Source organism: Tamandua tetradactyla, chromosome 8 (assembly GCF_023851605.1).
Source record: "Tamandua tetradactyla isolate mTamTet1 chromosome 8, mTamTet1.pri, whole genome shotgun sequence".
In the NCBI taxonomy this organism is placed as follows: domain Eukaryota; kingdom Metazoa; phylum Chordata; class Mammalia; order Pilosa; family Myrmecophagidae; genus Tamandua; species Tamandua tetradactyla.
In genome coordinates, this window is record NC_135334.1 from 12,639,560 (window position 1) to 12,656,170 (window position 16,611).

The window sequence follows — 16,611 nt, forward strand, 5'->3', positions numbered from 1 at the left end:
ATGAGGACATTTCATAGAATCAAATCATGATCACATTGGCTGCATCCAAAGCTGATTCCATTTGTAATCAGCCAAGGTGAGTGTCTTCTGCGATGAGTGACCCTTAATCTAACCACTGGAAGCCTTTTAAGGAGGATTCAGAAGAGGCAGGCTCTCTTCCTGCCTCGGCCACTGAGATTCTCCTGTGGAATTCGTCCAGACCCTTCACAGCCTCCCATATAGATTTCGGATTCTATGTTCCCATGGTTACATGAGACACTTTTATAAATTTTATATTTATGAATATTTCCTGTTGATTCTGTTTCTCTAGAGAACCCTAACTAACAAAACTTGGTACCAGGAGTGGTTCTTAAGAAACAGAATCTTAAAAATGGGCTTTTATGAATGGTTTTCTACTCTGACTGGACTCAAAGTTACTAAGGACTATGATACCCATAATCAGAATGACACTACCAATCCATGGAGTGAGCTGGCAAAAGAGATAGTCAAAATATCACCATTCGATTCTCCTAACGCTTCGCTTGTACGAAGCCAGGCTCTGGAGGATAATGTTTCTGACACCTTTACAGAGTTTTGTGGAAATAGAAGGGAAAAAGATCTTGGCTGGTTGTTGTTAGATACACTGGATACATCAGCCAGTGAAAGGGATGGGCTTAAAGCTTCAAATGAGAAGCTTAAGCGCCATCTGACAGATATAGAAGTTTCTATGAGTGTCTTGAAGGAAAATCTTATTTCCTATAGCCATAGATTTGAGATCTCTGAAAATCAGACTCAGAATCTTATTGTTAGAGTAGTAACTTTACAATGTAAACTGAAATCTCAATCTTGCATGGTGTCTGCCGTTAAAGTGAGAGCATGGATTGGAATGGAGTGGGATCCTGAAAAATGGGATGGTGACATATAGATTGATAATGATGTCAGGGGTGAGGTTGAAATCCTAGGTCATGCTCAGTCTTCTCTAGATAACCCTGTAATAGTCTGCCCTCAGGACATAGCTGCCTCACATCCAGCCTTCCCTGAGGAATTGCTCACTCAACCTCCACCTGAAGGGGATTAGCCCTAGAGTGATTAATCCTGTTTCACTAGATGAAACTGCAAATGTATGCCTTGAAGCAAATGGCTTGGAAGATATTTCTAATTCTTTTCATGAACCACCCCCAACAACCCTCATTTCTTCCAAACCTATAACTAGACTAAAGTCCCAAAAGGCCCCTAAAGCTGAGATACAAAGTACCCTAAAGCTGAGATACAAAGGAGGTACGTTACACTCCAAAAGAACTATGTGAGTTTTTCAATGTATATAGACAGAAATCAGGGGAATATATATGGCAATGGATTTTAAGGGTGTGGGATAATGGTGGGAAGAATATAAGGCTGGATCAGGCTGAATTTATTGATATGAGCCGACTAAGCAGAGATTCTGCATTCAATGTTATAGCTTGAGGGGTTAGAAAAGGCATTAACAGTTTGTTTGGATGGTTGGTTGGAACATGGATCAAAAGGCAGCCAACATTACCTGAGGTGGAAATGTCAGAACTGCTCTGGTATAATGCAGATGAGGGGATCCAAAGGCTTAGACAGATTGGAATGTTAGAGTGGATTTATCATGCAAAGACTGCTCTTACACCCCAGGAATGTCCGGAGGATGCACTTTTTACCAGAACAGTGAGAACTAAATTTGAGAGACTAGCACCATCATCCCTGAAGAGCTCTGTGGTTGTACCTCTCTGTAGGTCAGATGTTACTGTAGGAACTGCTGTCACTGAGCTAGAATCCTTAAACACAATGGGGATGGCCGGATCCCAAGTGGGCAGAAGCCAGGTGACAGCACTTAATCACCATAGACAGAGTAGATGTGGCTATTATAATAGACAGCAAATTCAAAGCACAAGTCAAAATAATCTGACTCGCAGAGATTTGTGGTGTTGGCTAATAAATCACAGGGTACCTAGAAATACAACAGATGGGCAGTCTACTAAATTCTTGTTTGAGCTGTATAAATAAGAGTTCTAGGTCAAGTGAACAGAAGTCTAACACGAATTACATAAACACAGAATCAGGCCCCTTAATAAATTTCCAGACTTGTGACAGTTTACAGATCCAGAACCCCTTGAATGAAGGGGAGGCCAGGTCTCTCTGTGGGAGAACCCTGTTACACTGCCACAAATTTATACTGTTAATCTTCCTGAAGCCCTCCCCAAGGAGACTGACAGTCTTTTACCACAGTAACTATGCACTGGGGAAAAGGAAATGATCAGATATTTGGGGGATTATTAGACACTGTTTCTGAAGTGACATGAATTCCAGGGAACCCAAAACATCACTCTGGTCCACCAGTCAGAGTGGGGGCTTATGGAGGCCAGGTGATCGATGGAGTTTTAGCTCAGGTGCATCTCACAGTGGATCCAGTGGGCCCCCAAACTCATTCTGTAGTTATTCCCCCAGTTCTAGAATGTATAATTGGAATAAATATACTAAGCAATGGCAGAATCCCCACACTGGCTCTCTAACTTGTGTAGTGAGGGCTATTATGGTAGGAAAGGCAAGTGGAAGCCAGTAGAAGTGCCCCTACCTAGCAAAATAGTAACTCAGAAGCAATATCGATTCCTGGAGGGATTGCAAAAATTACTGTCACTCTTAAGGACTTGAAGGATGCAAGGCGTGGTGATTCCCACCACATCCCCATTCAACTCTCCTATTTGGCTTCTGCAAAAAAAAAACGGCTCCTGGAGGATGACAGCAGATTATCGTAAGCTCAACTAGGTGGTAACTCCAATTGCAACTGCTTTTCTAGATGTGGTATCTTTGCTTGAGCAAATCAATACATCCATCCCCTGGTACCTAGTATGCAGCTATTGATCTGGCAAATGCTTTTCTCTCAATAGTTGTTAAGGACCACCAGAAACAGTTTGCTTTCAGCTGGCAAGGTCAGCAATATACTTTCACTGTCCTACCTCAGGGGTTTAACAACTCTCCAACCCTATTTCATAATCTTGTCCACAGGGTTCTTGATCGTTTCTCCCTCCCACAAGACTTCACACTGGTCCATTTTATTGATGATATCATGTTGATTGGACCTATTGAACAAGAAGTAGCAACTACTCTAGACTTACAGGTAAGGCATTTGCATGTCAGAGGATGGGAGATCCAACAAAAATGTAGGGGCCTTCCACCTCAGTGAAATTTCAAGGTGTCTAGTGCTGTGGGGCATGTTGGGATATCCTTTCTAAGTTGCTGCATCTGGCTCCTCCTACGATCAAAAAAGAGACACAATGCTTAATTGGTCTCTTTGGATTTTGGTGACAACATATTCTTCATTTGGGTGTGCTACTCTGGCCCATTTATCTAATGACCAGAAAAGCTGCTAATTTTGAATGGGGACCTGAACAAGAGGAGGCTCTGCAACAGGTCCAGGCTGCTGTACAAGCTGCTGTGCCACTTGAACATGCTGTTTGGAGTCTTTGGCAGGCCACTATAGGAGAATCACAAAACAGACCCTTAGGATTTTGGAGCAAAGCCTTACCATCTGCTGCAGATAACTACTCTCCTTTTGAGAAACAGCTTTTGGGCTGTTACTGGGCCTTAGTAGAGACTGAATGCTTAACCTTAGGCCACCAAGTTACCAAGAGACCTGAGTTGCCTATCATGAGCAGGGTGTTATCTGACCCACAAAGCCATAAAGTCAGGCTTGTGCAGCAGCACTCTATCATAAAATGGCAATGGTATATACGAGATAGGGCCAGAGCAGGTCCTGAAGGCACAAGTAAGTTACATGAGGAAGTAGCCCAAATGCCCCTCGTCTCCACTCCTACCACATTACCTTTTCTTTCCCAGACCAGAGCTATGGCCTCTTGAGCAGTTCCTTACAGTGAATTGACTGAGGGAGAGAAAACCCAGGCCTTGGTTACATATGGTTCAGCACTATAAGCAGGTACTACCTGAAAGTGGGCAGGTGCAGCACTACAACCCCATTTCTGGGGTGTCTCTGAAGGACAGTGGTGAGGGTAAATCCTCCCAGTGGGCAGAACTTCGAGCAGTGCACCTGTTTGTTCATTTTGCTTGGAAGGAAAACTGGCCAGAAGTGCATTTGTATACTGACTCATGGGCTGTTGCTAATGGTTTGGCTGGATGGTCAGGGACTTAGAAAGATCATAATTGGAGAATTGGTGACAAAGAGGTCTGGGGAAGAGGTATGTGGATAGACCTTTCTGAGTGGGCTAAAAACATGAAGGTATTTGTGTCCCATGTGAATGTGCACCAGAGGGGGACTACAGCAGAGGAAGGTTTTAATTATCAAGTGGATAAGATGACCCGTTCTGTGGATACCAGTCAGCCTCTTTCCCCAGGAACTCCTGTCATTGCCCAATGGGCTCATGAACAAAGTGGTTATGGTGGCAGGGATGGAGATTATGCATGGGCTCAGCAACATGGACTTCCACTCACCAAGGCTGACTTGGCTACAGTCACTGGTAAGTGCCCAATTTGCCAGCAGCAGAGACCCTCACTCAGCCCCCAATATGGCACCATTCCCATTGGTGACCAGCCAGCTACATGGTGGCAGGTTGATTACATTGAACCACTCCCTTCACGGAAGGGGCAGCAATTTGTTCTAACTGGAATAGACACATACTCTGGATATGGGTTTGCTTTCCCTGAACACAATGCTTCGGCCAAAACTATCATCCATGGGCTTACAGAATGCCTCATTCATTGTCATGGTATTCCACACTGCATTGCTTCTAATCAAGGAAAACACTTCACAGCAAATGAAGTGCGGGAATAGGCACATGCTCATGGAATTCTCTGGTATTACCATGTTCTCCACCATCCAGAAGCAGCTGGATTGATAGAACAGTGGAATGGCCTTTTGAAAACTTTTTAATTACGGTGCCAACCGAGTGGCAATAACTTGAAGGGCTGGAGTAATGTTCTCCAGGAAGCTGTATATGCTCTGAATCAGCATCCGCTATATGGTGCTGCTTCTCCTATAGCCAGGATCCATGGGTCCAGGAACTAACGGGTGGAAATGGGAGTGGTACCACTCACTATTATCTGTAGTGATCCACTAGGAAAATTTTTGCTTCCTGTCTCTGCAAACCTGAGCTCTGCTGGTTTATAGGTTTTAGTTCCAAAAGGGGGAGTGCTTCCACCAGGAGAAACAACAATGATTCCATTGAACTGGAATCTAAGACTGCCACCTGGTCACTCTGGGCTACTCATGCCCCTGGATCAAGAAGCCAAGAAGGGGATTACATTATCGGCTGGGGTGACCGACCCTGACTATCAGGGAGAAATAGGACAGCAACTACACAATGGAAGTAAAGAAGAGTTTTCCTGGAATATAGGAGATCCCCTAGGGCGTCTTTTAGTACTACCATGCCCTGTGATTAAAATCACTGGAAAACTGCAACAACCTAATCCAGGTAGGACTACCAATTGCTCTGAAACTTCAGGAATGAAGGTTTGGGTCACCTCACCAGGCAAAGAAACATGGCCAGCTGAAGTAATTGCTGAGGGTAAAGGGAAAATGGAATGGACAGTGAAAGAAGGTAGTGATAAATATGAACTACAATCACTTGATCAGTTACAGAAACAAGGACTTTAATGCTGTTTTGTTCATGTTATACTATTTAAGTTGTAAGATATCAAGTGTAAGAATGAATATTACCCAAGGACTTGCACCCTATTCTGGAGAGATTTAATGTGTTTCCAGTTATATGTAGGATAGTTGAGTATTGTTACGTGAAAGAAAAAAATGTGTTTTATTGTTTTTTATTTAGAAATTAGGTATGGTTTAAGGTGATGTGTATAACTACCACATTGACAACAGGTGGACTGTCATGGTCAGGTCCATGTGTCAACTTGGCCAAGTGGTGGTACCTGTTTGTTTGGTTGGGCAAGTGCTGCCCTATCTGTTGCTATGAGGACATTTCATAGAATTAAATCATGCATCCACAGCTGATTCCATTTGTAATCAGCCAAGGGGAGTGTCTTGTGCCATGAGTGATGCTTAATCTAATCACTGGAAACCTTTTAAGGAGGCTTCAGAAGAGACAGGCTCTCTTCCTCCTTCGGCCAGTGAGCCTCTTCTGTGGAGTTCATCCAGACCCTCCATAGGAATCATCAGCTTCGCAGCCTGCTCTACAGACTTTGGATTCTATGTTCTCATGGTTATGTGAGACACTTTTATAAATTTTATATTTATGAATATTTCTTGTTGATTCTGTTTCTCTAGAGAACCCTAACTAATACAGTCCCTCCAGTAGATTATGAGTTCTTCAAGAAAAGGAACTACATTTTATTTTATCTTTGAATCTCCAATGCCTAGGGCAGTACTCATGATATGAAAGTTACTAATGTTGCTGATTAAATATGGAATCACTTAGCGTGGAAATGGGAGTGGCACCACTCACTATTACCCATAGTGATCCACTACGGGTAATAGTAGTAAGAGGGGAGTCCTTGCCTTCAGATCAACATTTTTACAAGTTCCACTTTGGTCTGCTTCTAGTTACATGTCTTCCCATAGGCCTTATAGACCAAGCAGCTAAGGGAACATGCTTAACCAGAGCCTATGCCTGTTCTCCTGGATCCTGCTTCAGGTACCAAGACCCAAGGGGGCTTCTCAACTTCAATTTCCAAGGCACTTTCAGAGCCTACACAGTATTTTTCTCCAGGTTTACTCTCCTGAGAGTAGGCTGTATTTATGATGTGTGTTCCTAGCACAAGGGGAACTTAAGAGGTGGCTTTGCAGGGCACATATACAGAACTTGAATCTGGGCTGGGGTGAGCACAAGCATGAATTCTAGATTTTTTGCAGTATGAAATGGAGTTATGGGTAGAAAGAGAAGGGGGTTGGACTGGGGGCTGTTTCTCCCCAACCTGCCATATACCAGCATACAACTGAGAAGACCTTAATAATTCTAACTCCGAACCTGCCCTTTTAGGTTTTTACTAAATCATATTTGTCTAAATAGGAAAACAGAATATATTTTATTTAACAGTTTTTTAGTGTGGTTTATAACTTTTAAATATTTAGATGCAAGGTTTGTAAGCTTGCATTTTTACACTAGCCCAGTTTCACAAATATTAAAGGCAGGCTTGAATGAATAATCCCATGATGAACCTTATATAAATGAAAATATAAAGGAAAGCACTTAATAGAAATCAATAAATATTTCTTTGCTATGGCTACTTCACCAGGGTTATTTGTTTTTTAATGAGCTCTTCTAAATAAAGAATACATCTGTTAGAGAAGCAATCACACATAAGATGAAGGAAGACTTATCAATAATATTAAAAAAGGAAAGAATTATTGACTTCTGGAAGATAGCAGAGTAGGGTAGGCTGGTTTCATGCAGAATAGGATAGGCTGGCACAGGGGTGAAACCAGTCAGTAACCCTTTCCAAGAGAGAGGAAAGAAAAACTGACCAGGACTCCAGTCCCAGGGAATAAATGAATGAAGAGGGTTGTCACTATTTTGTGTGGAGGTCCTGGTAGAGAGAGGCAGGGAAATCAGGAGAAGGAGAGCAGGCTGAGCCTGTTCACCCATGCCCCTGCTGGGAATGGACGGTGGTACACAGAGAAGTGCAGGTCCAAGGGAGCTGACTGTCCTGCCACACCAGCCTAGCAGGGGAGACTTCCATGTGTGACTTCAAGCCAGCAACACCTGTGGTGAGCAAGCCTAGCCATCCACCACTAAATGCTGTGCCTGCCAGGTGCTAGGATCAGTTGCTTTGCCAGGTGCTGTGAACAGCCATCCCATCGGAATATGTGAGCTGGCAGATCTACAAGGCACTAGGCATTGTGAACAGCTGCCCTGCCAGGCACTGTGATAAACTGCCCTGTTGCATGGCTGTGACTGGCCATGCAGCTGCCAGGTGCCAGAGGCAGCACCCCGACCACATATGCCATCTTGCCTAGCTGCTACTGCAGTTGGGAGAGAGAGGCCTGATGGGAGCAGGTGGCTCAAGCGCACCTGCTACTAGGAAGAAGTGGTAAGTACAGTTTGGCAAACTTCCTATCTGTCTATGTTTTTTGTTTTTATTTTTTATTTCTTATTTTATTTTTTAAATTTTAATTTCTTTCTCTTTCGTTTCTGTGGGTACCATTCTGCGTTCATTCCCAATATATCCTGGGGTGTCTCCTGACTTCAGGGCCTACTAGGGGTGAGTTTTTTGTTTGTTTGTTTGTTTTGGTGGGGGAGCATAGTCTGGGAGTGAAGCTCATGTCTCCCCTGTAGCAGGTGGATGTTCTGCCACTGAACTACCTGTACACCCCAGCCTAGCTTTTAGTTGACCCTCAAGTAGAAATGAACCCCCTACATGAGATCCAGGCCTTGGTTTCATGGGGAATTACTGATAAACCAAGCGTAAAAGGGGACCTTCAATGGAAATCCAAGAAAATAGACAATTTAGACAAGTGAAGGAAATCAACTTGCTAAATAACTTTATTAAGGTAATCAAATTCCCCAAATAATACAGAAAATCACAAAGCATGTGAAGATCTAGGGAGAAATGGACCAGCTAAATGGCCAAATCAAAACACTGGAGGGGATACAGACTATAGAACAACTATGCAAGGATATTTATAAAGGAATAAAGGCTATCAAGAAGACACTAGAAGAGCACAAAGAAGAATCTGAAAGACTAAATAGAAAAACAACTGATCTCACAGAGATGAAAGACACTGTAGACTGAATTAGAAATATACCACAAATACACGATAGCAGAGTTGAAGCAGCAGAAGGAAGAATAAGTCAGCTTGAAGAGAGAAAAATTGCACTAGAGTGCTCAAAAGAAAAAAATGGCAGGAAATTGGAAAAAATGAAACTGAGTCTCAGGGAAATGATACATAACAAAAGGCACACAAATATGAGAAACTGTGGTACCCTAGAAGGAGAAGTGAATAGTAAAGGACTGGAAAGATTTGTTGAAGATACAATCGGAGAGAAATTTCCAACCCTTATAAAGGACAAATATACATATCAAAGAGGCCCAATGAAACCCAAATAGAATAAATCCAAACAGGCCTTCTCCAAGACACATACTAATCAGATTATCAAATGTTGAGAAGTAGAAATTCTGAAAGCCGTAAAGAAAAGTGATCTACTATGTACACAAGAAACCACATGAGAGTGAGTTCGGACTATTCAACAAGCATCACGGAGGTAAGAAGGCAGTGGTATGATATATTTAAGATCCTGAATGAGAAAGGCTTCCAGTCAAGAATTCTTCATCCAACCCAATTGTTCTTCAAAACTGAGGAACTGATTAAAATCATCAGAGACAAGCAAAAACTGAGAGAACTATTAACAAGAGACCTGCTGTACAAGAAATTTGAGAAGGAATGCTGTCAGCAAAAGAAAAAGACAGGAGAGGAAGGTCTAGAGGGCACGGAATTGAAAAGTACCAGTAAAGGATAAAAAGAGAGACAGTGAAAACAATATATAGATCTGACAAATAAAACCTAAAGGTAGGAGGGTAAATTCAAGAACTGCTTTTATGGTAATAATTTTGAACATTAAATGGACTAAACTTACCAATTAAAAGACACAAATTGGCACCATGGATAAAAAATATATATTATCCATCTACATGATGTTCATAAGAGATGCATCTTTGACCCAAGGACATAAATTGACTGGATGTGAAAGGATGGAAAAAGATGTTCTATGCAAGCTGTAATCAAAAGAAAGCAGGATATGCTAACATCAGACATAAAAGACTTTAAATATAAAGAAGTCACAAGAGTCAAAGAACAACATTACATGTTAATAAAAGGAACAATTCACCAAGAAGAAACAGCAATTATAAATGTTTATACTTCCAATCAAGGAGCTCCAAAGTATATGAGGTAAACATTGGCAAAACTGAAGGAAGCAGAGCCAAGATGGCAGCTTAGTGTGGCATGGGATTTAGTTCGTCCTCCAGAGCAGCTAGTAAATAGCCAGGAATAGTACAGATCAACTGCTGGGACCATATCAGTGACCAGACACACAGCATACCCCAGTTTGGACAAGCTGGACTGGCTGCAAACCCTCCCAGAACCGTGAGTTCCCCAAACCTCGGCCAGTGTCCCTCCCCACAGGCTGCTTCCCAGAGGGGATAAGAAAGAGACTTTACTAGCAAAAGGGCTGAGTACAACCAAGCTCCAATTGTGGAATTAACTAACAAATTCTGATTTCTAAAAATAGGCCCCCAGCTCAGCTGAACCTCGAGTAAAAAGCTGGGAGGTTGCTGGTTTTTGCCTCAGTGCAATGGGCAGGGCTGAAGGAAAAAGAAAAAAAACAAAAAACAAAACGAGAGGTGTTTTTTTGTATCGGATAGCACAAAATACTAGAAAGGGACTGGGCCCTGAAGGAAAGGAGGGGGCACATAGGACCTGGAGATACATAGAACAATGTACCAACTTAAGCTCTTCACTGGCAAACCCGAGGAACAGGGGTCCTGTTCTGAAAAGGATTTTTTATTTCTTTTTTGTGGTTGTGTTTCTATGGCTTGACTTGGATATAGCTGCAGGACTTCTCAGCTCCAATTGCCCCAGGAATGGGCAGAATTAAGCTTGTTTGAGAGTTTGTCTGGAGGCTGTGCCTTCCCCAGGAGAGGGGTGGGGCCAAACTCAGGTGGAGTCCAGACCCCAGAGTCTGGAAAACTGAAGTGATTAAAGCCAGCTTACAACCTCTCCTCTGTCTCAACCACGCCCCCAGCAGGGAGAGTCTACTGAAGTTAGAGGTACCACCTCATCTTAGGCTGGTGGGACGCACAGGCAGATAAGTGGGTAGGATAGGAAAAACATACAGTCCAGAGGCTTCTTAGGAAAGTTTTTTAACCTGCTGGGTCTCACCCTCAGGGAAAACTGAAGCAGATGACTCTTTCCTCCTGAAAGGAGGACAGTTTGATAAGGGAAAATCTGACTGGGGTCTATAATACCTAAGTAGACCCTCCTAAGGGAAAAAAAGGGGGGGTACCATACAGGCAGGGCAAGAAACAAGAAAAAAGAACTGAAAAATTCTGATCTGTTAGAAAAAACCTAAGCTAAAGGTCTAGAATAAGCTGAACTGAATGTCAAAGAACAGATAGACAACAAAGTCATTCACCAAGAAAATCCTAGGTAAAAAAGGTAAAAACAATCTCCAGAATAAACTAATTAAGGAAACTAAATGCCTAGACTCCAGCAAAAAAATAATGAATCATATGAGGAAAACTGAAGATAAAGTCCAGTCAAAGGAACAAACCAACAATTCAAATGAGATACAGAAGTTGAAACAATTAATTCAGAATGTTCAAGCAGACATGGAAAACCTCATTAACAATAAAATCAATGAATTAAGTGAGGATATAAAGAAGGCAAGGAATGAACAAAAAAGAAGAAATCGAACGTCTGAAAAAAACAAATCACAAAACTCATGGGAATGAAAGGAACAGTAGAAGAGATGAAAAAACAGTGGAAACCTACAGTGTTAGATTTCAAGAGGCAGAAGACAGGATTAGTGAACTGGAGGATGGCACATCTGAAATCTGACAAGCAAAAGAAAATATAGGGAAAAGAATGGAAAAATATGAGCAGGGACTCAGGGAACTGAATGACAACATGAAGTGCACGAATATATGTGTTGCAGGTGTCCCAGGAGGACAAGAAAAGGGAAAAGGAGGAGAAAAACTAATGGAGGAAATTATCAGTGAAAAATTTCCAACTCTTATGAAAGACTTAAAATTACAGATCCAAGAAGTGCAGCGTATCTCAAATAGACATACTCCAAGACACTTAATAATCAGAATGTTAGAAGTCAAAGAGAAAGAGAGAATCTTGTAAGTAGCAAGAGAAAAACAATCCATCACATACAAGGGAAGCCAAATAAGACTATGCATAGATTTCCCAGCAGGAACCAGAGAGGCAAAAAGACAGTGGGATGATAGTCAAGATACTAAAAGAGAAAAACTGCCAACCAAAAATTCTATATCCAGCAAAACTGCCCTTCAAAAATGAGGAAGAAATTAAAATATTTTCAGACAAAAAATCACTGAGAGACTTTGTGATCAAGAGACCATCTCTGCAAGAAATACTAAACAAAGCACTAGAGACAGATAGGAAAAGGCATGAGAGAGAGAGGTGTAAAGAAGAGTATAGAAATGAAAACTACCAGTACAGGTAAAAAGAAGAAAAATTAGATATGACATATAAAATCCAAAAGGCAGAATGGTAGAAGAAAGTATTGCCCTTACAGCAATAACACTAAATGTTTAAAGATTAAACTTCCCAATCAAAAGACATAGACTGGCAGAATGAATTAAAAAACAGGACCCATCTAAATGCTGTCTACAGAAAACATATCTTAGATACAAGGATAAAGATGGGGTGAAAGAGAAAGGTTGGAAAAAGATATTTCATGCAAATACCAATAAGAAAATAGCAAGAGTAGCTACACTAATATTGAACAAATTACACTTCACATGTAAAACAATTAAAAGAGACGAAGAAGGCCACTATGTATTAATAAAAGGAACAATTCAACAAGAAGACATAACAATCATAAATATTTATGCACCAAGCCAGAGTGCTCCAAAGCACATGAGGCAAACACTGAAAAGAGAAATAGACACATCTACCATAATAGTTGGAGACTTCAATTCCATACTCTCATCAACGGACACAACATCTTGACAGAGGATCAATAAATAAATAGAGAATTTGAATATTACAATAAATGAGCTAGATTTAACAGATATTTATAGAACATTACACCCCACAACAGCAGGACACATCTTTTTCTCAGGTGCTTATGGATCATTCTCAAGGATAGACCATATGCTGGGTCACAAAGCAAGTCTCAATAAATTTAACAACATTGAAATTATACAAAATACTTTCTCAGATCATAAAGGAATGAAGCTGGAAATCAATAACAGGCAGACAGCCAGAAAATTCACAAATATGTGGAGGCTCAACAACACACTCTTAAACAACCAGTGGGTCAAGGAAGAAATTACAAGATAAATCAGTAAATATCTCAAGAAAAATGAAAATGAAAACATTTGAAAGCATATCAAAATTTATGGGATGCAGCAAAGGCAGTGCTAAAAGGGAAATTTATTGCTCTAAATGCCTACATCAAAAAAGAAGAAAGAGCAAAAATGGAGGAATTAACTGTCCACTTGGAAGAACTAGAGAAACAACAGCAAACTAACCCCAAAGCAAGCAAAAGGAAAGGAAAGAATGAATATTAGAGCAGAAATAAATGAAATTGATAACATGAAAACAATCAAGAAAATCAACAAAACCAGAAGTTGGTCCTATGAGGAAATCAATAAGATTGATGGACCCTTAGCGAGGATGACAAAAAGAAGAGGGAGGATGTAAATAAATAAAATCAGAAATGGAAGAGGAGACATAACCACTGACACCACAGAAATAAAGGAAATAATGAGAGGATACTATGAACAACTTTATGCTAATAAACTAGACAATGTAGATGTAATGGACAACTTCCTAGAAAGGTATGAACAACCAACAATGACTCAAGAAGAAACACACAAAGTTCTGAAGTATGTAACAACATGGATGGACTTTGAGGCCATAATGCTGAGTGAGATTAACCAGAAACAAAAGGACAAATACTGTATGATCTCACTGATATGAACTAACATTAGTGAATTAACTTGGAGAATTTCAGCTAAGAACAGAGACCATCAGGAGATAGAAATAGGAGATAGAAATACTGGGTAATTGAAACTGAAGGGATACGGATTGTGCAATAGGACTGACTGTAATAATTCAGAAATGGATAGCACAATACTACCTAACTTTAATACAGTAATGTTAGTACACTAAATGAAGCTGAATGTGAGAATGATAGAGGGAGGAGGGCTGGGGGCACAAATGAAATCAGAAGGAAAGATAGATGATAAAGATTGAGATGGTATAATCTAGGAATGCCTAGAGTACAAAATGACAGTGACTAAATGTGCAAATTTAAAAATGTTTTGCATGAGGAAGAACAAAGGAATGTCAATATTGCAGGGTGCTGAAAATAGTGGTAATTAATATTTTAAAACCTTAACTTATATGCGAGACTAAAGCAAAAAAAATTTTTATTTGGTACAAAATTTATATTTTGACTAGCGCATTTCCCAATATAACTTATGTGGACAACTTAACTGAATACCATAAGTACATGGAACCTTAAGTAGGACATGAGATTTTGTACTTTTGTCCAGAGTGATGCCCCAATAAATATCAGAGTGATTTGAACAGTGAATAAAAAAGTATTTGTAAAGTCTCCTTGGGGGAATGAAGAGAAAGGGGGAAAATTCAACTTCCCCATGTAGAGAATTCCTTATATTCTCACAAGCAGTGGGGACAACCAAAGCAATAGGATGAGACCTCAATCTTAGGGTTTATTTATATGAAATTTATCTCCACAAAGGACAGGCTAAGCCTACTTAAAATTAGGTCTAAAAGTCACCCCCCAGAGAACCTCTTTCATTGCTCACATGTGGCCTCTCTCTCTCAGCCAACACGACAAGCAAACTCACTCCTCTCTATGTGGGACATGACTCCCAGGGGGGTAAACATTCCTGGCAACGTGGAACAGAAATCCTAGAATGAGCTGGAACCCAGCATCAAGGGATTGAGAAAACCTTCTAGATGAAAAAGGGGAAGAGAGAAATGAGACAAAATAAAGTGTCAGTGGCTGAGATTTCAAACAGAGTCGAGAGGTTATCCTGGAGGTTATTCTTACATATTATATAGATATCACCTGTGCTGGTTTGAAAGGATGTATGCCCCCTAGAAAAGCCATGTTTAAATCAAAATCCCATTTCATAAAGGTAGAATAATCCCTATTCAAAATTTCCATGTATGTTTGAAACTGTAATCAGATCATCTCCCTGGGTGATGTGATTTAGTCAAGAGTGGTGTTAAACTGGATAAGGTGACGACACGTCTCCACCCATTTGGGTGGGTCTTGATTGGTTTATTGAAGTCTTATAAAAGAGGAAACATTTTGGAGAATGGGAAATTCAGAGAGAGCAGCACCACAAAGCAGAGTCCACGAGCCAGTGACCTTTGGAGATGAAGAAGGAAAATGCCTCCTGGGGAGCTTTATGAAACCAGAAGCCAGGAGAGAAAGCTAGCAGATGACGCCGTGTTCGCCATGTGCCCTTCCAGCTGAGAGAGAAGCTCTGACTATGTGCGCCGTGTGCCCTTCCACTTGAGAAAGAAACCATGGACGTCATTGGCCTTCTTGAACCAAGGCATCTTTCCCTGGATGACTGTGATTGGACATTTCTATAGATTTGTTTTCATTGGGACATTTTCTCGGCCTTAGAACTGTAAACTAGCAACTTATTAAATTCCCCCTTTTTAAAAGCCATCCCATCTCTGGTATATTGCATTCTGGCAGCTACCAAACTACAACATCACCTTTTTAGTTAAGGTATATTAGAGAGGCTGGAGGGAAGTGCCTGAAAATGTAGAGCTGTGTTCCAGTAGCCATATTTCTTGAAGATGATTGTACAATGATATAGCTTTCACAGTGTGACTATGTGATTGTGAAAACCTTGTGCCTGATGCTCCTTTTATCTATGGTATGGACAGATGAGTAAAACATATGGATTAAAAGTAAATAAAAGGGGGAAAAATGTTAAAATAAATTTAGTGGATTGAAATGCTAGTGATCAATGAAAGGGAAAGATAAGGGGTATAGAAAAAACAGGAGAAAAAGGCTAAAATATTTTGGATAGATGGAAATACTAGCAATCAATGAGAGCAAGGGGTAAGGGGTATGGTTTGTATGAGTTTTTCTCTTTTTTCTTTTTATGTCTTTTTCTGAATTGATGCAAATGTTCTAAGAAATGATCATGGTGATAAATATACAAGTACGTGACAATATTGTGAGTAATTGATTATATACCAAGAATAGAATGATCATATGGTAAGAATGCTGGTGTTTGTACGTGTTTATATTAAAAAAAAATTTTTTTTTTAAACTGAAGGGAGTGATAGTTGTTTCAAAAATAATAATGGGAGACTTTAATACATAACTTCCCTCTATAGACACAACAACCAGACAGAGGATCAACAAGGAAATAGAGAACTTAAACAATGTGATGAATGAAACAGACCTAATAGCCATATATAAATTGTTACACTCCCAAACAAGATACATATTCTTCTCTAAAGCTCATGGAACATTTTCCAGGATAGATCATATGCAGGATGCAGAAAAGGTCATTATAGATCTAATAAGCTTGAAATTATCCAAAACACTTTCTATGACCACAATGGAATGAAGCTGGAAATCACCAAAGAACCAGAACTTTCACATATATATGGAAATTAAATAACACACTTCTAAATAATCAATGGGTCAAAGAAGAAATTGCTAGAGATACTAGTAAATATCTGGAGACAAATGATAATGAGAATACAACATATTAGAACTTATGGGATGTGGAAAAGACAGTGCTGAGAGGGAAATTTATTGCCCTAAATGCCTTTATTAAAAAACAAGATTGAAGAAGAATCAAGAACATATATGCTCACCTTGAGAAATTAGAGAACGAACAGCAAACTAACCCCAAGGCAAAAAGATGAGAGAAAATAACAAT

General features: G+C 40.3%; 1 protein-coding gene across 4 annotated transcripts in view; it reads right to left on the reverse strand.

Annotated features, from left to right (window-relative positions):
* CCDC15 (coiled-coil domain containing 15) overlaps positions 1 to 16,611 on the reverse strand; it is a 189,265-nt gene that overhangs the window by 83,652 nt on the left and 89,002 nt on the right. Inside the window, exon 16 of one of the 4 annotated variants that reach the window (XM_077112560.1) lies at positions 9,579 to 9,681. The exons of the other annotated variants lie outside the window; for them this stretch is intronic. Coding sequence (XP_076968675.1) covers positions 9,594 to 9,681 — 88 coding nt within the window. The 3' untranslated portion in view covers positions 9,579 to 9,593. Of the gene's footprint in view, positions 1 to 9,578; positions 9,682 to 16,611 lie in introns of those variants that run through there. 4 annotated transcript variants of the gene reach the window in all.